This window comes from Amphiura filiformis, chromosome 16 (assembly GCF_039555335.1).
Source record: "Amphiura filiformis chromosome 16, Afil_fr2py, whole genome shotgun sequence".
Taxonomy (NCBI): domain Eukaryota; kingdom Metazoa; phylum Echinodermata; class Ophiuroidea; order Amphilepidida; family Amphiuridae; genus Amphiura; species Amphiura filiformis.
The window spans coordinates 47,575,630-47,598,412 of record NC_092643.1 but is presented as its reverse complement, the minus strand read 5'-3'; the positions used below and the strand labels follow the sequence as shown (position 1 = coordinate 47,598,412).

At 37.6% G+C, this 22,783-nt stretch overlaps 1 protein-coding gene across 1 annotated transcript in view; it reads right to left on the bottom strand.

The window, feature by feature from the left end:
* Positions 1-4,313: 4,313 nt before the first annotated feature.
* The window catches only part of LOC140136110 (ATP-dependent DNA helicase Q4-like), a 55,520-nt gene continuing 37,050 nt past the window's right edge, over positions 4,314-22,783 (bottom strand). Inside the window, exons 14-15 of the mRNA XM_072157816.1 lie at positions 5,277-5,430; positions 4,314-4,625 (exon numbers count right to left, since the gene is read on the bottom strand). Of these exons, the coding sequence (XP_072013917.1) occupies positions 4,392-4,625; positions 5,277-5,430 (388 nt within the window). The 3' untranslated portion in view covers positions 4,314-4,391. The remainder of the gene's footprint in view (positions 4,626-5,276; positions 5,431-22,783) is intronic.

Sequence of the window (22,783 nt, the reverse complement as noted above, 5' to 3'; positions counted from 1 at the left end):
GGCAAAGCTGATGGATGGGGTTCATGAGGCATTTTCCAGATGTAACATGGCACAAATCTAAAATGCTAGGTTAAGAATGTGCTACTCTCCCCCAGCCAAATGGTTTCGAGAATTAAAGGCATACTTGAATCAAGAGATTGAAGGAGGGGAAGGAATAATGGAAGACCCTTTTCTTCTGTATAATGCAGATGAGATAGCGTTTCCTCGCCAACAGAGGTCTGAAAAGATCCTTGCTCATAAGTGGGCAAGGGATGCTTATCAACAAAGCACATCAGACAAAACACAAATCACCGTCATGGTGTGTGTCGATGCCGATGGAAGCGTTGTGCTGCCAATGATCATCCACCCAGGAATTCGACGGAGGTATGATCCAACAGATGGAGCACGAGTAGGAATATGCCTAACCCAAATTGTGAGTTTTGCATTGGAACTTGGGTGAGTAAAATTCATGGTAAGTCCTGTGATATCATTTTAATTAAAAATTTTGATTTTGATTTGATTTGATTTGATTAGATTAATTGATTTCATTTCATTAACTTGACGATTTGATTTGCTTTTGATTTCATTAGATTAATTGATTTCATTTAATTAATTTCACCATTTGATTTGATTTTGCTGGGCATCCTGCATCTCAATTACCAGTGTTATCTTCATATATCATACACTGTATGCACCAGGGTCCTATTTCATAAAGCTCAACTTAGGATTCATCCTAAGTAACTCATCCTAACTTATTTAGGAAGAGTTCCAATGTAATTCATCCTATGTCAGGACTTATGATCGATCCTAGGATAGGAAGAATCCTATCTTGATTCTTCCTATCTTAATATTAAATTTCAACTGAATATTCGTGAAAGAGCGTAAAAATTGCGCGGGGTCAAATATTGGTTTAAAATTTTTAACTTCCGGTTTGGAAATTGCGTCGCAGAAATCATCAAAATGGTAAATAAATAGCATAAAATGTATGATTTCAGTGTTTTTGTCTTTGTTGTCTAATAGAAAATGACATTATTTTGCTTGTGTGTTCTTTTCTGCCCATAAAAATGTCAGCAAAGATGAAATTTCAAGGGAGTAAAATCGGCGTCTGTGGAGACCAACAGAACTCCTATACAAATGTATAGCGAAATAAGCTTAATGGATTTATATACTTTGTACCGTCTTCAGAGCTAAGGATAAATAGAATAAGCATATATTTTTGCTTTTACAGTGTACCCTACATATTAAAATATCAGAAATCATGAAATTTCGATGCACTAAGTTGCGATATTAGGGTGCAATAACCAATGCAATCATGATGGCAACAGCTGGCAATGAGCAATTGATCAGATCGAGAACGCAAGTCGCAACAATCATAAACAAATTGAAACACTCGAGTTGTGTGCTCATGACAGTTGCATTATTTGTTCAATTAGTGTCGGTAAGATCACAAATTAGAGCAAGAAGTTAGAAATTTAAAACAACAGATCACGAACACATACTCCACGGCGATATACATTATGTTGTTTCCCATGATTTTCAATAACTAAGATGTAACAAGATTCCAAAACTAATATATGCCACTGACAATTAACTAAACCTTTTCTCTGATCTGGTTTTATGTTCACATGTACAGAAAGTTTCATTTAATTATTTCTCATAATGGAACACGGATCAGCACTTCAATCTTTATGTCAAGTATGTGGCAAACATTGCCTTAAATGAAAAGAAGTCAGAAAACGTGCACCCCTAAAAAAAGAAAGGTTTAGGCAACAACTTCCATGAAATTTATAAGATTGACATTGACACAGATGTAATTGATGTACACCCACAACGCATTTGTAATAGTTGAAAAACATCATTAAAATCACCAACCGGGAAGCCAGCAATTAATTGGAATGAGCATGGTGATGGGAATGGATGCGTGGCATGCCAGTTGTTCAGTGTAAAAAGGAGACCATGGTATGGTAAAGAATCCACAAAATGGGAGGCACAAGAGGGAAGCTGGAGTTGTACAGCAAGCCATAGAAGCAGCATGTGATACTATCTTGAACAACAGCAAACACTTGACAACAACACCATCAAAGAAGATGCAGCAGGTTACCTCTCTTGTCATAAAACAATTACTTGCTGCTGACTCCACAAATAGTACAATCATACAATTGCCAACTGGTGGTCCTGTGAGTTTGATTTTTTAAGTATTTCGTAAGGCATTATGACTAAGATAACATGCCTATACCTTCAAGTTTCAAAGGCCAACCTTGGGCTACTGGGTACAAAATACCTAAGCTGTGGGGTAGTGCCAGTGGGCCTGTCTCCAACTCAAAGATCAGGATTAGTCTCTGCTACTGATCAGGATTAGCATCATCACCGGTCAACCAACAACAACGACTTCAATGTCTGCAAAACTGGTCTGCTAAAGTGATCTTTCACACCAGTCTATTTGTCATCCCTCCTGACTTTGTACTATCCTGCTCGTGGAGGATTGCGTTCATCCACTGACATCGCTCGCCTTAAGTACCAAAAATAAATAGCAGAACTCTCAAACCAGCCGCTGACAAGACATTCTTCTTTACAGCACCATCCATGTGGTACAGTCTGCCTCAAACCATAAGATCCACTGGCTCACTTCCAGTCTTCAAAAAGGGCCTCAAATACCATCTTTTTCCACAATTATAGTTCTTGCATTGTTTCATGTTTGATTTTTTGTTGCTTCATTTTTTGTACTGTTACTGTTTTTTCATGTTTATTGTTTTAATGTGCCATGATCACCTGAAATAATGCTTTATAAAAGCCTGTGTATATTATTATATAATATGAAGCTTATGGCCATACCACTCACTTTTAATACTACTTAATTTTTAATACTGGAGAATTTTTATTTAATACTGAACCGTTAAAGATATTCTACATGTACGTTTATTACACAATGCTATTGTGTTTGGGCACAACTTCCCGAACATGCAAAGACACTGTAAGGGGAGTTTGCGCCGCTATATATTAAAAACTACAGAAGGACATTATCAAAAGAAGTGGAGACTAGTTTTTTCCAATGCCAGTACTTTTTTTGCAGGAGGGGGAGGGAAGGCCTACGAGATTCAAAGAGAGATTCCTTTGCAATTAAGCAGGATGCCTCAGGGAAGGAGTACATTACAATGACATTCAATGAGCACCAAAAAAAACACCCCGGTACGCTCAATGAAACGTATCAAATGAACAAACGGGTCTACGAAACAGGCGAGAATAACTGTCCTGTAAGAGCGTTCAAGCTCTACCTGTCCAAATTGCACCCATTATGTGAGTGGTTCTATCAACGCCGCAAGAAGCTCGCATCTGGTGCCATCTGGTTTGATAACATTCCAGTAGGACATAACACCAAAGGGAATATGATGACCAACATCTCAAAGGCGGCAAATCTAAGGCAAATCAGCTGATTTAAAAACACATCGCAACTACTAAAATATTAAATTATTCCAAACACTGCGTTGTGATTGGTCAAAACTTGTTACTGGGCGTATGATGGATGGGGAAACCCCTGTTAATTGTATTTTGGTCGGAATAAAGCATAATTATAGTAGGGGTGAGGGCATGAAAAGGGGACCGATTTATGTTTTGGGGGAACAAAATAATGGTTAAAATCCTTGTTTCTACATGAAGGACGGTTATGAATGAGGTTAATAACCGCGCGTCAGCTGATTTTCGGTGATTGTTGTGTGTCACTTCAGTACCTTACACCTGGTCTTCATTGTGAATTCCTTGTGAAATATCCTTTCAGAAAATGTAGACTTTTTTCTACCATTAAAACCTGATATACTTGTAAGAGTTGCTGTCAATAAATATTTTGATACTATAAACTATGGCACTTTGAGCTGCCTGTTACAGTGCTAAAACAAGTACTGTAAATAAATAATAAATAAATATGCCAATCATCAAAGAGGAAGAAATAATCAACATTTTCACTCATAATTAATAGTGGAAAATTAATTGTTTGGTAAGAGCTCTCTGTTGCTCGAAAAGTATGGTCAGTGGGTCGAAAACACATTGCATTTTATGTACTTTGCCATCCATCACTTTGCCATCCCATCACTATCTGGGGCACCTTTAATGCGAAATCAATTGACAAAAATCACACAATTGAATGCTTGAAGTTACTTCAAGGAAAATGGCCGCGACCTGCAGGCAATATAAGATCGATGCCCAGGTCAATTTCACTGAGATATTGCAGTTTTATATGCATGGAATGTATGAAATATTAATAAATAGAATCTTTACCAACCTTTTTCCCTCCCAACAACCTCAAAATATTTTGGGTCGGTGGGTCTGAGCTATGGCGTTCGGGGAGCCCTAACCAAACAAGTATTTTTCATGGTGAAATTGGTTATGATGTTGGAGCAAGCAACTTTGTAACATCATCGTCATCTCATTCGCAACACTTCTTCTGTTGCAATCTTCACCAATTTACTAAAATCATAGTCCAAGTGTCGTCTCCAAAACCTACGATCCCTACCCCAAACCTGAGCCGGATAACATGGGCTGGCGATGCCGTGAAAGATACGTGCAACAGCTCGTCCTGTGAACGTCCTGTCTGTGTGGAGGCCGACAAACTGTCTTACATCTGCACGGACTTGTCCCTCTTGTGCTTCCGGTTTCTGCAAAAAATTATATACATTAAAAAAGATGAAACATATGGTCTATAACTGCACATCGCAAGATATAATTATAAATTTTAGTGTTCCACATGCATATGTATGAGGAGGCCACAGTGTCATTTAAAGGACATGCTCTTAAACTTGGATGCTTTTGTACACCATGCTTAATTTTTTGTTCTACAACTGAATATGGTTGTCGACTCATAACATCAGCGTCTTACACTATGTGCCTCCCAATCAAATTGGTTGTTAGATAATACAGGCACATTCATGTAGAGGTTTATATATCCATCAATGATCTCCACATGTGACATAGCGATGGATATAGTGTACAATGACTTCCGCATCCACATATATCCTATGTAACAACAGTTCATGAGAGCAACTATCATACATATTTGTCGCTGCTAAAATTGATCGTTATAATTTGGTTCACGTCAAGTTTGGAAGTGACGTTAATGCTTTTTCGCAGTTGCGCCGCATGCATACTGACCAATCACTTCTGTACGTGTGTGTTTACACTCCGTACGTTGAACATTTTTACGCGCGCGATTTGATACTGTGGCGAGCGAAATACACACACATGTCAGTACTGAACAAAATAGTCATAAGCCAGTTTGATTTTTTGAAAGGCAAAATGTAGACACCTACCTGTCTTGTATCTGGTGTGAACCAGGCTACGTCACCGTGGTTATTGAGGCCTGCATTCTCTGCTCGGAAGTATTCCCTCAGCAACTCTTTCAGTTTGTTACTAGATTCTTCATTGATACTATCACAACATTGTCCATAGTGCTTGCAGGATACACTGCAAAAGGGAGACAATAAGAAAAACAAATATGAATGCATGGTTGTTCATTTGCATTGGTAAAGAACAAGGTTGTGACCTGAAAACCAAAATGCAAAATTATTAGTGGTAATGGTATTTGCAAAGCAGTATCCAGGGCGGGGGTGTATCAAACTCATAACTCGTAACTCATACAACAAAGCACAAATTAAGAATAAATAAGTCTTGAGGCAATTTTTGAAGATGATGATTGAAAGAGAACTCCTGATAGTTCCTCATAGTAAGTATCCTGATCTTCATATATGTAGAGAGTGTTCAACATTCCTATGTAGCAGCTACTCTGAAATGATGACAACCCCCTACACTGCTGGACATTGGGATAAAGAGGTATAAAGTAGTGTCATTAGCTGATCTCAATGGGCAATTCCATTTAAAATCCATACTCCCCTGTTGAATATTTTGGAAATACCTGCTACAGGGGGAGTATGAAATGAAATGAACACATTAGGCAACCCCATTTGAATTTCATACACCCTCTGAGAAAGATTTCTACTTGAATCTTCCAATTCATACTCCCCTGTGGAGGATATTTCAAAATCTTATGAAGCCTATAGCTTCAGAACTGAGAATTGTTTTCACAATGTTAACAACACAGCAGTGTTTTGAAAGAAAAATGCCCGAATTTAAAAGTTGTAGTTATTTGTATTGATTTGAAGTCAGCGCGAAGATGGTTTTACGTGCCACAATGCTGCGTAATAACCATTGATCGGTGTAAATTGCAACTTTTAAATTCGGGTGATTTTCTTTAAAAGCACTACTGTGTTGTTAATATTAAGCAACATTTGACAAATGAGGTACCAAAATACACGTAAATAAATTACCCTTCTTTCTATGTTGAAATATTGTGAAAACAATTATTAGTTCTGAAGCTATAGGCGTATTTATAACAGCCGAGTTACTTTTTGTGCAGACTTTATATGACACGGTTTCAGATTTGAAGCAGGTTTGACTGCCAAAAATGGCAAAATATAAAGTTTCAAAAAATATTGTTTTAAATATGTTTTCTAGACTGAAATTTTGTGCAGAATTCATTTCTGAAGTCAGAAATGCACAATCTGTCATTGTTTTCCTGATATGAGCATTACAGTAGAGGCATATGCTTATGACGGAAATAAAAATATGAGATCCATAAGTGACAACATCATCACAACATATTTGAACTCTATTGGCACACTTATAAAGGCTCTGCAAGGCTCACATCATGTTGTAGTGCAAGTCTGACATCTGATTGGTGCACACACATTGAATATAGGTCACGATTGTGCAATATTACAGGTACTAATTGTTCCCGATTTTTCTCAAAAATGGGGTGGCGAGTCAATAAGATAAAAAAATTGGAACTCAAAAAATATGCATTTTAGCATAAGTTTGATACTATATCCCTGTAGTACTGTATCATGGGAATAACTGATTAGTTTTTCTGAAGTCAGAAATGCAAAATCTGTCATTGTTTTCCTGATATGAGCATTACAGTAGAGGCATATGCTTTTGACGGAAATAAAAATATGAGATCCATAAGTGACAACATCATCACAACATATTTGAACTCTATTGGCACACTTATAAAGGCTCTGCAAGGCTCACATCATGTTGTAGAGCAAGTCTGACATCTGATTGGTGCACAAACATTGAATATAGGTCACATGATTGCGCAATATTACAGGTACTAATTGTTCCCGATTTTGCTCAAAAATGGGGTGGCGAAATCAATTTGATAAAAAATTAGAACTCAAAAATATGCATTTTAGCACAAGTTTGGTACTATATCCCTGTAGTACTGTATCATGGGAATAACTGATTAGTTTTTTAAACATGTCACCCTCATATTTTTTTTTTTTTTTTTTTTTAAATGCCAAATTTTACGTAATTTACAGATGTCACAAATTGATAAAAAAATTAGAAAAGAAAATTGAGAAGGAATGGAAAGATATTAATGTTATACCCAAGTAGGAACTTATACTGTGCATAACTGATTAGTTTTTCAAGCCTATAGCTCTTGTAGTTTTCTTGTAATCCCGATTTTTATAAATGGCGGAATTTTTACACACATCAAAATTTTAAGGGGTAGGGGAAACATTTTTACATTTTGCAAGTCTTTCCCTTAGTTAAAATGAACAAAGTTAGGTATCAAATGAAAGCCCATGCAATACTGCATAGACTGGTAGGTCAACCATCACTGTAGCACCTTCCTATCAAAAGTTATGATTTTTCAAATCAATTTTTTTGCCGAAAACGGCTTATTTTGGCATGTCAATTGTCACGAGGCATGTCATATTTGAATGATTCTGGCGCAAAATGATTAAGTCAATCACAAAACAAATACCTGAATCCATCAAATAGTACCCTCAGCTGATATGTTAACATTTTAAAGGGCCATATCTATGTATATTGTAGACTCTATGAGTATACAAAGTTGGCATGTGAAAATTTTTGTCACCCAAAAGTGCGTTTTTCGGGCAAAATCGCCACAAATCAACATTTTGTAGCAAAACGATGTACGATGCACGCTGCTTTTGACAAAAAAATCATGTTCTACAAACAATTTTACCCTAGAAAAGACACCTTAGAAATTAAACATAGCTATTTTCACTCTGGGGTGAATTTTTACACACTTTGGCAGTGAAACCTGCTTCAAATCTGAGACCATGTCGTATACAGCATGAATTTAATTTTACTAAAAGGTGAGAACTTTATGTTATATCAGATAATAGTTACAAGCCGACGACAAAGTCGGCTTGTTCTGTCTTACGCCAATTCTTTCTTTCTTTCTTTCTGGCAACCAGCCTCTTCTTCTACAAACAAAATGTGCTGAAGCTCTTATTAATGCATGTTAGTCAGTACTGGCATGGGTATTCAGGGTGTTCACAGCTTGACCATTGCTTGACCTTTGACCCTGTATGCAATACAAACTAAATTTGAACAACAAGATATGTCAAGTCATAGTGCTGCATATGATAGACCTTAGTGAGACAAAACAAAAAGTCAATGGTGACCTCCTTGTTCAATGTTTACTTTGGGGTCAAAAGGTCAAAATGTGTATAATTTGAAACAACGAGGTATGGCAAATCTGAGTGCTGCATATGATAGACCTTAGTGAGACAAAACAAAAAGTCAATGGTGACCTCTTTATACAATACTTACTTTGGGGTCAAAAGGTCAAAATGTGTAAAATTTGAAACAACAAGGTATGGCAAATCTGAGTGCTGCATATGATAGACCTTAGTGAGACAAAACAAAAAGTCAATGGTGCCCTCTTTGTACTTGGGGTCAAAAGGTCAAAATGTGTAAAATTTCAAACACCGAGGTATGGCAAATCTGATCGAGTGCTGCATATGATAGACCTTAGTGACACAAAACAAAAAGTCAATGGTGACGGTCAAAGTTTAGGGGTCGAAGGTCAAATTTTGAAATTGGTCAAAATTGACCCATTAACGTTATATTTACTGCCGGCGGCTTGTACTCAGAATCTATTGACTCTAGTTATACACCTGTTTTGGCATTTGAGTTTTTAACATGTGTGTTCCTGCACATGTCTCCATGTGATGCGATCATCACATCGAAATACCACTGTGACAACAGGTGGAGTAGTTCCTGGCAAACTGTTCTTGTCTTATAGAACACGACTCGGATACAACACCACATGATCACTACTGCGTAATGTGTATGTACCTACATGTGTCTTCATGTGATGCGATCATTATATCGTAATATCACTGTGACAACAGATCGAGTAGTTCCAAACCATTCTTTTTTGTCTTGTAGAACACAACTGGGACACAAAGTTAAGCTACTCGAATTGCCAAGATTATAGCCGTTTAAGAATATTACACAATTATCATAGCTTCAGCCTGAATAGTCTCAACTGTCAAATAAATCAGTTTGATTTCCATAAGAAGTTTCATTTCCTCACCTGCACCTTGCAGCGTGAAATTACCACAACAACAATTCACAACTCCTTCCTATATAACACCTAAATCACTGATGCCCTTTTAGTTGCCCAACTGGGCTACTTAGAAGAGCATTTGCTGCACCTTGTTTTTTTATTTTTTATTTTTATTTTTTTCATGGATTCAGAGAGACCAGAATCAAAATCCTGGTTGATTTATAAAATGAAAAATAAATAACCACAAAACTCCAAAGATCCATTGGATTTGTGTGTACCATTTCTGCCTAGGCTCAGGAGTCAAAATAGATGGGCCCCCAAGATAATTGCCTGCTAAAATTGGTTAGGGACAACTGAGTGAGGGCCCAACCAAATTGGACCAATGACAATTTTGTGGTTCCTTTTAAAATTTTGTGTCCACTTTTCTTTCTTTACTAATTTAAATTGTTAATTGTTACCTACCATTGTTGATTTCTTTTACAACTCCTAAGCATCTACAAGAGTGTCTTGAGGAGTGTGATTCGTAACACCCCTGGAAATTTCAGAAGACAGAGCCTGTATTTTGTCAATTTTAAAGATTTAGAGTCTCTCAAGTTCTGACATGCATTTGCAAAATATGTTATGACAATTAATTGCTTGAGCACTTTATTCCACATTTGAGTGTCCGCCTTCTCAATTAGATGACTTTTATGCTGAATCAATGTAAAACAGTACTCATTGAAACATTCCCGTTTTCAAGCTTTTAATTGAGATACTTAAGAGTCACTCATAACAGCCAACAGGTGGACCATTGCAACGGTGTGGCACTTAAGAAGCTGATTTTGTTCGTTTCTTAGTTAGACTGCAACAAGGTGATTTTTCCAATTTTGTCATCTGAGGGAGCAGGACGGTTGGGCCCTTAAAACCGGTTTAACCCACCAAAGTCTGGTCGTAAGCCCAGAGACCTCAGAGAATTGATTGATGCCTACTCAAGACAAGGAGATATGCAGTTCAAGAAATACTTCCCAAGACACCTTCAAATAGGCATTATAATGGAGTGCTCATCTGTATAAGGGTGAAATAAGGCTCCGAAGGTGACTGCGCTGGTGCTCTACCAATGAATTACTTCTCAATAATGTCCCAACTCAACGCTTGCAGAAATTCACATAAGCCCCACACCAATCACACATTTATACCCAAAGCGCAACTAACAGGTGCTGCACCCAAACGAGTGCATGCCATTCTAATGATTCTATATCAGATGTTATGAGTCTTTGCCAATTGTATTCCGAACAAAGTATAGTACTGGAAAATATTGGCAACACTGCGAAGACAACTTAACATTTGCACCTCATTTAACAGCACAATGACATATTTCTACTGAAGTCATGGCTTGACCTGAATTAGGATGTAGTCAAGAACCAGGACAGTTCATATAGCAGCTGAATTCGGCAGTGTCAAGTCAATCAAATCACAACATTTCATGGGTTTGTTTGTTGTCGCTTCATGTTTTAATGTGTTTGTTTGTTTTGAAAAAAGTTTTCAAAAGTCCTATTAAAAGGCAGTCTTGTATCTAGTGCATTTGAATGGTTTGTTCTAGTTGAAATCTACACACCCCCTACAGTCAGTCTACTCTGAAGTACTAAGTGCTGACGCGGACGCACACATTGTGCCGACTTTGAAGGCACGCATACCTGCAGCAGAGACGCAGCACTATGCACCGTCAACGCGCTGTATATGCGCGCGTTGTCACTTTGTACTTTAGAGTGGACAAACTGTATTACATGACTTTAATTTTCCACACAAGGAGTGTGAATTTGGGTTACCTGAATGGTGGGGGGGGGGGGGGGCTCCATTTGAAATCGACACCCCCGATTTTATATCGGCATTTCTACAAACCTTGATTTTCTCGAAAAGTTGTTTGTTCGTGGTTGCGATTCGCCACTATTGAATACAGCCGACGAATTAGCAGTAAGTTTCTTGCCATGGGGAATTCAAGCTACAATCAACGTCAAAATGTGTTGGGCCACAGGGAAAACGTGCACTATAGTATGGCCTTATTTCAGCTATTTTTAACACGATGAAATGGAGGTTTCTTTGGTGTCAAGCCTAAACCTTTTCCTAACACACCCAACCCTCCCCCTTCCCCACCAGGTTCACATGACCATATAGTAGGATATAGTAGGATTCAACATTGATCGGGGGGAGTGGGGGCTTATTTACATTATATCAAAACTGTTCCAAGACTTCTGGCTACCACGTATGTCAAAAATTCAATGAGGAAGAAAGACACAGAAGGGCTCAAACTTGTACCATCAAGAACACACCCGAGTCTAGCCATACAAATTAAGCTAACTGGACTGCTAAACTTGAGGTGAACCAAACTATCGTTTCATTGCATTTAAATCAAATGTTGCTTGTTAAGAGCCAGGTTGGTATACTGCTCCACTTGTCTGTCTGCCAATAAGGTAATTGTTGAGGAAAAGTGAATTTCCACTTCTGTAAGGCTCAATTTAAGTTCATCACCTACTTGCTATGATCCCACAACATGAGACATACATTGCTTCAAACCCTTCACTGGGATTCTCTGTTTTTCACATTAAAGATATTCAAAAAAAAAGGTTTAGCTTAGTTTGTTGGCACTGAATTTCATTGGTTTCTGCATGCCGTCTATCACAGCAGCAGCAGCATCGTGCAATAAACATTTAGGACTAATTACATATCTCAGCAAGGTCCTTTTGCATTGGCAATGACTGGCTGACACACTCATGCTGAATATCGCGCAAAAAGAACCATTTTACATCTTGGTAATGCGATGCTACATAGCGAATGAGGTACCGGTATCTATGACATGATTCAATTTGCCACTCAGAACCAACAGGGGAGTATGGATTTCAAATGGAATAGCCCCCTGCATTAGGTTCACACTGCATATAGCTTTCACATAGCCTCATAATTAAACCACAGGTTAAAATAATGTTACCTCACATAGTCATCACTTAGCTACACATGATAATCATCTTGATAGAAATTAAGCCTGATTTACCTCAAATTACTGCTGACAGGCAAAACAAGCAATTATCATTGGCTATGACAACTTTTTCCTAACCACAAACCTCAAAAAAGAAACATCAAAAACTAACCATGGGTTATACTTAAAGGAACATTATCTGATTATTCTTTGGTTCACCTCAAGTTCGGTAGTGACTGACGTCAATGCTATTTCTCGGTTGTGCCCCACACATGCCTGCAAACTCCGGGTACAAGCCGCCCTTGTACAGACTGGACGTTTATGCTCAGAGCAATAACTCTATAGTGCACTACTGTGAACATCGAAATGTGCACCAATGTCACCGAACTTGAGGCGAAGCAAAGTTACACGCAAGGCTGATATATGCCTAAATATATTATATGAACTTTCAAGTTATCATAGAATGGGAGGCTTATTGGGGGAAGTTTACCAGAAAAATGTCTGTTGAGAATATATAGTGCCACAAAAACATAGCTACAAAAAAATTGACCTAAAGAAAGAAACCACCAAAAAAGACGGGGGAAGCATTGCTCACAATATTTTAATGCATACTCAAGTTTTGAGTCAAACTATTTAAGGCCTTATCAAAACCTGTTTTCAAATCCTGCCAAACAATGAGAACTCGCAATGCCCTCTTAATTTAATATTTTACCAAGGTACAACGTAACCATGCTATTAATATTACAGTATGATTGGGTGACATCATTTCAAGCACAAGACAATGTTTGTGAGCTAGTTATTGTTAAGTTATTTTTGATCATGTTTCCAGTAATTACTCAAGAGGTTGATCAAGTATTTTTAGATCATTATTTAATTTTTCAGAGGTGAAGGGGTAATTAATTCCTTGCTTGGGCATCCAGCATGACAAAGGTGAAGCATAATGGAGACAAGTGGCAGTGGCACCGGGGATTGTGTAAAGGGGGAAGCCCTCAGTCAGAGATTTCCCCCATAAAAAAAATAGAATTTTGCGGTTCTCAGGTTTGCGCAGTTCTTGGGTTGCACAGTTATCGACGCAAAAGCATCAGCCACAATGCCTCCACTTTTCACCCACTAAAAAATTAAAAAACAAAAAATTCATTTAAGGTTACACAAAGAGACGTATAAAAAACGTATAAAAGACGTATAAAATTGTTCTCTAAAACAGAGTTTTCTCAGTAATCAAATATCGCAGCGAGTGAAATGTTGGTGCATTGGATGTAGCTTAACATTTTTGTGTGTGTTATATACAAATTATTAGAATAAATTTGAAAATCCTTCGTTTAAAGCATTTTTACCCACCATGTACACAAGATCAAAAACACGTTCCATGAGGTTTTTTTTTTTTTTTTTGTGCGCTCCGTATAAATCCACACCGAGCGATTGTTTTCTTCTTTTTCGTATTGTATTACAAATCGATCAAAGAAATAATGTTGCCATGGGGAAGAACCAAATCCAGTACCGATTAAATTTTAAAAGCCCGTTTTGGGGAAAATTTTGGAGAATTTGCTTGAGAAAAAGCTGGTTTGTGAAATTATCGATATCTTGATTACTTAGACGTTAATTTAGACATCTGAATACCTACATTATTTCTCAACATTCTGCCAATTGCTATTCCATTTGATTTTCACTCCAAATTGAAGCTAGTTTTGCAAAAACGAGGTTTTCCTCCATCAGTTCGTTCAAAATTTCAGCGCCGACATGCGTGTTTATTCTAAGAGCCATAATGCGGACGCGATTGTAATCATATGTAATTGCATCCAATTACAGTAATATCATCCGCTTTGAGAACAGTCAATTGCGTGAGCTGAGCTATGGCCCAGTGGATAGAGCGTTGGACTGTGAATCTAATATGAACTATTTTTGTGGGTTCGAGTCTCCGTGTGGCTGAATTTTCTTTTTTTTTCTTTTCTCATTTTTACTTCCTTTCTTTCCTCTTTTCTTTCTCCCTTTCTTTTTCATTTCTTTTTTTTCATTTCTTTCTTTCTTTCTTTTTCGCTCATTTTCTTTCTCTCTTTTCTTTCTCTTTTTCACTATTTCTTTATTCTTTCTTGCTCCTTTCTTTTTAGTTTTATTTGATTGATTCGCTGAGTGCAGTGAATCGTGATTGATTGTTTTTCACTTTATATAATTCAGAAATTTGTAGGCCTGCTAAGTCTGTCTTGTTGATTTTCATCCCAAATTCGATTTTACAAATAATTGCTTTTTGATATTGTTGTTGTTGCCTACCCTTACATTGTAATCAGGGGAATAGCAGCATTGATTTCATCAAAGATATCAAGGCTATAAATTCAAAATGCCTCCAATCAATTTTAAAATTTATAAAATCCTTGTGAAAATTGCAAAACGGCTTGTGCTACCCCCGCATCCGAGCTCCGGGCACGAGCTAAGCCAAGTTTCATAGCGTTTTCATGTCTTGACCGTGGATCGATATTCTATTGTAAGTAGGCCTACGTCCCGATGCACGCTTGTTCATTTTCTGCATGGCTGTTTCTGTTATGAACTTACGCCCTCTGAAATCAAGCGCATGAAAAACTCTCGGCTAACCTTAATATAAATGAGCTACTAAATTGGACAGAATGATATTTATGTAAATTTATGCAAATTACCACATTTTGCGATGAAAACCTGCAGGAATTTGAAGACCGCTAATTGCCACTAACCCCTCCACCATATCACATCACTCTACACCTTACAGTTCCAAGAAATTGCACTAGGAAGCTCGGACAGATGGATGGACAAAGGGAATGATGGACGGATGGACAACCAGGAAACATAATACCTCCAGTGGAAACATAATTAAAATGAAAAAAATTACCATTTTGGCGTAAATTTCGCAAAAATTCCATTATTTTTGGACCCCCTGAAATTCTCTTTTCCCCCAATGACCCCCGCAAATCGGTGATGATTGTATGAATGTTGAACCTTAACAAGAATTTGTGGTTCGCTGAATGCACATTCTATCTACTGTAATCATGCTATCCAGTACACTCAATTAATAGGCCTAGCCTACGTGCTAGCATGCTTCAAACATAAAAAAGTGTTGAGATATATTCTCAAAATATCAAGAACTATCTTAAGAACTACTGAACTAATACTAGGCTTCAGCCTGAGGGGATCAAATTGGGTCACACATATACACGGCTTGTTACTTTCATGGTAGCTGCTTGTAACACGAAATAGTGTGAAAAATAAATGCAGCGTGAAAATTTCCTCTAGTACAGTAATAGCCATTGGAAGTACTATATTAGCAATCTGAATGATATCAGACTCAATTGCCAATTTCCACAGAGGCAATCCTAGGGTTATGACAAAACTGTGCCATATCACAAACTGGAAAAGATGAATTTCCACACCAAATTAAAAGGTACTACCATACCATACTTTCACGTATCATGCTTTGTTAAAGGTACTAGTTTACCAGTGTTTTGTTTTATCAGAAAATCTGAAAATCATCAAAAATGAGATTTCTGGAGTTTGGTAAGAAGTACTGGTGTATCAACATACTACAAGCCCAGTTAAAAGTAGTTGAAACACTTGGGACTGTTTAAACGGTATATCTGTTACAATTGCGCTCCTTTGGTATGAGGTATGAACCTTTTCAAACCTTACTCCAATCCTCCCCTTCCGCACCAATCAATGTTAAGTGTCTCTAGTGGACACAACCAAATCAATATGTTGTAACATTGAACATGGGAAATGGGAGCACATTTGAATCACCCAAGCGTTCCAACAATTTTGACTGGGATTATCAGTGCAAATGATAAGACCCAAAGTGACCTATCTTAAGGATAAAATTTGACATTTCAGTCCAATATATATCCATATATATAGACACTGAAAGCAACATGTAATAATTGAATGGGGTTTCACATTTTGTCAGCATTGTGGGTTTTTTCTTTTGGTCAAATTTTAGCTGGTGGAGCACTTGTATTTCAAGTTGTATATCACCTTTCAAAAATTATCCAAAGCAAGCATTTTTTCATTAGTGTAAAATGGACCCAAAATAAGTACTTAGCTGGCATTTTGCTACCCTAAGCAAGTCGTGATGAACATGCCTAAAACCACCGCAGTAGCAATCAGTCAAATGATTTTTGTCGGCATAGTGGTGCCCTTTTCAAGTACCGGTAACATCTGTGTGATAAAGGCACCCTTTCCCCCTGTTTTGATACCCTAAGGAGACACTTGGATCCCGACTCGTATATCTTGCCTCAAAAACTCCCAAAAGTATAAAAAAATCCCAAAAAATCCCAGTTTTTTATGTTTTTTGGTCAAAAAAGGTCCAAATTTGTAAAGGTCCACTTTTCACATAATTGCCCCTCTGGAAAAAGATCCACTTCTTCAAAATCCGCACTCCCAAAAAATCCTGCGTACGGACCTGTTTGCGAGTGTTATGCAGCTGTCACTTGCAAGACGCACCTATTGACCCCCGGGAATGGTGCGTCATTGTCCCCATGTGCGTCGTACATTTGTGTACCATGACGCACCCTCAGTCATTATAAGTGACTCACCATTTAACAGTATTGACCCACATATGAATTGAAGTTGTGACGCACCATTTCTTGAAATGACTCACCCAATGACGCACATAAATATCGTTCTTGTACACAGGAATTGCTTTTCGAGCAACAATTTATATTTCTATCGCCCCTGTCACCCCATGCTTCAGTGGAATAGGCCATCTTTCATTCATATGCGATCTCATAAATGATGTATGCAAAAGACCGTACCATTTACACAAAGGATGCATGGATGCATTCACTTCCGCATACGGGCACCATTTTCTTCTCCGATCAATTCATCGAAAATGTTTCCGTAACTCAAAATGAGAGTATACTTAATTCATCAATATAAATTACAAAAAAATAGTAAAGGTATCGTAGAATATAAAAACCAAAGTTCATAAATATTTACACAAATATTTAAGTAAGATTTGGGTCTCAAAAATCATAACTTTGCGACCCATAGACGGAATTGTTTTGAACGAGGATAGAAATCATCTATCGATCTATCAGGGTCTGCGATCTATCAGCTTCTCAGCCCTATCCAATATGCAGCAGCTATAGAAAAAGCCATTTGAAATATGCATGTTAGTGAAAAGCTGCCTGCGATAGCTTTTACTGTGGGCCAACATGGACGCTCCGTGTAAACAAAACCATCGAGACACGGAAAAATGCGTGTAGTAGATCGGCCGTAGAATTATTATTTCAGCACATTATGAACATTTAAATCAGAATATAGCTTTTAAGGTAGTTTCAACGTGTCATGACAAATCTTTGCCGTATTAAGAGAAAAGATTTTTGGAACTTGGGCAAGTCTGGAGATATGTGTACCGTGTAGCCATTTTTCTGACGCACCTTCTGACGCACTCATGGCACATTGACTGACCATGACGCACATATTGGTCAAATTGTGACGGACCTTTTGCTTCCATGACGGTACTATGCGTCATCAATATGGCGGTACATGACGCACCCATGACGCACCTTTCCCGGGGGTCAATAGGTGCGTCTTACAAATGACAGCTGCATTAGGATCAGACACCGAGGGTAACTTCTCATCGTCTTCGTCAATCAGTAAAGTTTCATTTTCCCCCTTGCCTACTCAAGTTCACACAACATGCCACATATTTCAGGATGTGAGCAAGCAGGAATACTGCACATCCCAGGAGAGGTATCCAGTTTGCACAGCATTTATTCTTATGTGCTACTATATTCTCAACACCACAGGAATAAGTACGTTTAACCCATCAATATGTGACACAATCTGATCCATGGGGGTTCTAAAGCTATGAAGTTTTTTGATGTATATTTTCTTATGTATTTTATTGTTTTTAACTACATATTTATATGTTTAGCTCAGTTTCATATTTGCCGCCTCTGGCCTCCATGGACCAGATCGTGTCACATATTAAAGAAGTTTTTAAACAATCATAACACTCCTAAAACCCAGCCCCAGTCTTTTTTATGGTGGAAACATTTTATTCTAAGATCTGTGGGACACTCACTGAAAATGGGTGACAGAGATGTGCAGCCACATTGACCCCCATTTATCAACTCCCTCTCTCTCAATGATCCCATTCTTTGTTTTGCTGGCACCCAATGACCCGCTTTTAAAATAGTTCTGAATGGATTTTAGATATAAGCTCTTCCCAAATGACCATTTTGTTTTCTCTAAAATGACCAGAATTTTAAATTTTTTTCCAAAATTGTCAATGTTTCCTTCAATTTAAGACTCCCTTTTAGACAATTTTTGTATTTACACACTGATGTTATGGAGCCAAAATTGTCCAGGTCTCACTGAATGATACCCATCTTTAGGGGTTTTCACCTTATGACCCCATTTTCAGGGCTTTTCACCCAATGCATCCTTATTTAGCACCATCTCTCACCGCAACACCCTTCAAAGATTTGAATCCCTGTCCTACACTCTTAGATTTGAATCCCTGTCCTACACCCCATCACTTTGAATGTCTAAGCACTTGACTTACAGACACTTGCAACGGTGGATGAGAATATGAGGCTATTCCAGTTGAAATCCATACACCCCCATAAGGGTTCAAATCTTAATCTTCCACATAGGGAGTGTGAATTTCATATAGCGTTACCTGAATGGGCGACTTATTTGAAATACACCCCCCTGTAAGGAAGACTAAGGTCCTGTCTTCCAGGGGGTGTATGGATTTCAACTGGAATAGCCCATTATGGAAGCTGTTATCAGATTGGGACAACTTCTGGTCAGATCTTACTGATGAAAGTAAAACCAAAATATACCTCCAGGGAATTGTTGTAAAACACCATGTTAGTTTTATCTTGACTGGTCACTGAAATGATTAAAAATGATTAGCTAAATCTCCTTTTTACCTAACTCCTGATGAGATCTCAACAGATAAGATCAAGTATCTGGCTGATGTTACCATGAGAACAGCCAAAAATAACAAACTTTGGTTAAAAATGTTACAAGCTATTATAAAACTTACTCACTGATAAAAGGGGGTATTCTTCTGAAATATGTTAAAAATAGAGATGGATAGCTGTTGACAGGCAATTCCTTTATAAATTCATGTCACTTAACATATTTGAAATTCTAGACTTTTTCCAGGTAGTCACATGCATTGAGACCCTGGATCCATGTAGGTAAAGTCCAGGGTTAAGCCAAAAATCTGAAATCACTGACCATGTTTGTGCAGCTTGGTTTTATACATATAAGGGCCTTGTTTCTTGTACATCATGATTCTCCTGCTGAAATACACATCAAAACAGACCTTAGAATAAAGAACCCCAAATATAGAATGATCCACTTTTGGTATTGTTCGACTCCGATGGAATTGTTGCAGATTTTGTATCCAGTCTGTGGCGATCGGATTCATGTAACACCCAGGATTCTGACCCATAGATGGCAATAGGGAAGATGAGCGACTGGTAGATCCTTACTTTTAGAGATCTGGAGATGTCATGGATAGACTAGATCGTATTTTTCAAGCTACCAAATGCCCAGGCTGCCAACTTTGTGCAATGTTTAATATCCTCTTCTGCTGAGGGCACACTACTACCTAGAAAGACTAAGTTATTTACTTTGCAGGTTCTCAAAATCCATATCCATGAGTGTGGTGTCATCTGCATAACGGATGTTGTTTAAAACGCGCATGTCATCCATCTGCACACCAGAGCCTAGATTTTGGTTGTCCTTCATGATGAACTCCAGATATAGATTGAAGAGGCATGGAGAGAAAAGACAGTCCTGTCTCACACCAACTAAGACTTCAAACCAATATCAGTGATCTTTTCATTTACCACGACTGAACATTTGGTTTGCTCAAACATTCTTGCAATAAGGTTCACCAGTTTGCAAAATTCCCTTACCACAAGCCAATTTCGGGAGTAGCTTTTTTAGCGTATAATCTCCAATGTGCCGCTGTGATGTTTATTTTAAGAGTTGAAAGATACAGACTACAAGATGTATTCGGCAGGAATCTTTCTGTCGAAACGGGGAGTGGGGAAATGTGAATGTTTGCTGTCTTGGTTTTTGAGCCAGTTTCTTCAGCGTCAATGTAGCTGAAAACTGCATCAGTGAGTACATTTGGAATCTGCGGAATTATAGGTGCCTTAAAAAACATGAACCAATTTGCCGTAGTTGTTTCGGCAGGCTTCAACAATCCGTTTAGGCAGTATGGCTGTTTTGGTATACACTGCAAAACAGGTTTAATAGTAGTCCATTAACAACATGTATCTTACTGAATTACATGATTTTTACATCAATAATGTCATAGTTAAATCCTGACGCTCCATAAACATCACTAACTAATCACATCATTTGATAGTTACTGATCAGTCCCATAACAACTTTAACCATTAATGACAAGAATGTTGTTTTCCATCTCTTTAAGTTTCAAAACATAAAATAGGTCAACATGTTCCATTTTTATGTGAACTTTTAAAATCCCCTTCAATTGAAATCGGTAGTCCTGGTCTATATCAAGTTTCATCATATTTCATTATGGAAAAATAAATGCTTCCGAAAATGTTGATGAATGTTCATCGAAATCTGTGAAATCAATAAGCTGCTTCCTGGGTAAGAATTTATATAAGAAAGTTAAGTTACATTTGAATAAATTTGATCAAATGAGGGTGAAAGGGTGAAGTGACCACAAACCCTTCAAGTAATTTTTATGGCCTACATTAATTGCAAGTTAGGTGAAAATAAAACCATAGTTATCTCTTTGTACAATTATCATTTCCTACATTGTTGGAATCCAAACTGGCATTCATCATGAGTTTTGAGGATCTTTCAATTAATGTATCTCATGTATTTATGACTTTTTACAATCTAATTATTTACAGATATACCATAATATTAGAAAGATGAGTTCCTGATCAAAATTTCAAACCGAAGGATATTCTAGAAACTTCTTGTTCACCAATTAAGACAAAGTTCATGTCTTTCAACTAAGCCCAACAGGTTAGAGGTAAAATAAAAGTCTTCAAATAGTTCTGAGCATGGATGACTATAGTGTGTCTTGTTTCAAGTTGAGAGTGGTGTCATGTTGGATTTCGCAGTGACAGATTTGAATCGTGCACTAACCTAATCCCGCAGGGCATATACACATGCACAGAGGGGTTATTTGTCCATATGCTGGCAATGCAATCGCGTAAGTGTACTGCAAAATCAAAAATAGCGTTACTCTCAACTTGGGACAAGACACTTGAGATACACTATAACACAGAGTATAATATCAAAACACAAGGCAGCAACTTGGAGAGCATGTAACAACCTTGAGCAGCAAGATCTAGAAGTCTGCTCTACCAGATTTTAACTGCAGATTTTCAGAGCAACGGTGAAGTCTGTGTCTTATGGAAGTGAAGCCTGAACAATGACTTGACAATGATCAAAAGAGCTGGATGGTTGTTATGAATGTTCAGGGCAGTGTTTAACATCCATTGGAAACAGCACATAATTAACAAAGAGCTGTATAGGGATCTTTCAAGATTCTCCGAGAAGATCAAAGAAAGAAGAAAGGACATTGCTTCGCTGGACATTGTTTAAGAGTGAACCTGTTGCCAAACTGAGCAATTGGGCACCAAAACATGGGGGCAAGAAACCCAGAGGTACACAGTCCTGTACATATGATGTAGTTGTGCTCAAACAGGACGGCACTGGGCTGGAAGCATCTGACTTGGGAAATGCGATGCAGGACAGGAGGATATATGGAGAGCTGTTGTGGTTCAGGAAAACCTACCAATAACTAAAACTATTTACTCTGAGGTTGCAAGCAACAAGCAATTGTACAATTCAGAAACCAAATCAGTCCAAATCAACTGGAATACCCCATTATTTCAGTAACACTGCTTGACAAACAAACAAAAGCATCTTTTCTTTCTCACTTCCCCATGTTTCAAAACGTTCAATATCATACACATGATATAGGTCAACATGTTACATTCATGTGAACTCAAAACCGCACATGATCAGACTGGTAGTCCTGGTCAATATCAAGTTTCATCACAGTTCATTATTGAAAAATAAATGTTTCCGGAATGTAAATGAAATTTCATCTATATCTGTGAAATCAACAAGTCTGAACAAACATTAATTATGTTTCTTCCCCTTTTCCCGTTTGAATAAAGTTCATAAAATGAGGGTGAAAGGGTCATATAAACCACAAGCTTATACTATGGTAGTTTATGACCACTATGAATTACAGGCTAAACAGATATAAACCATAACAATAATTAATATTTCCCAGGAATTACAAACCAGCATTAGAAAGGTTTTTGTGGCTGTTATAATTAATTATGTAGGAGACATCCTAGAATTTGACAGCTTTATAATAATTGTTAATTTTACCACAATTATTGCCACTGCAAGTGAAGAAAATGGATGACTTCAAGATAAGACGTTCAAAGTATACTGTAGAATTCCATTTACAAGCATAAAGCCTCCAAAAT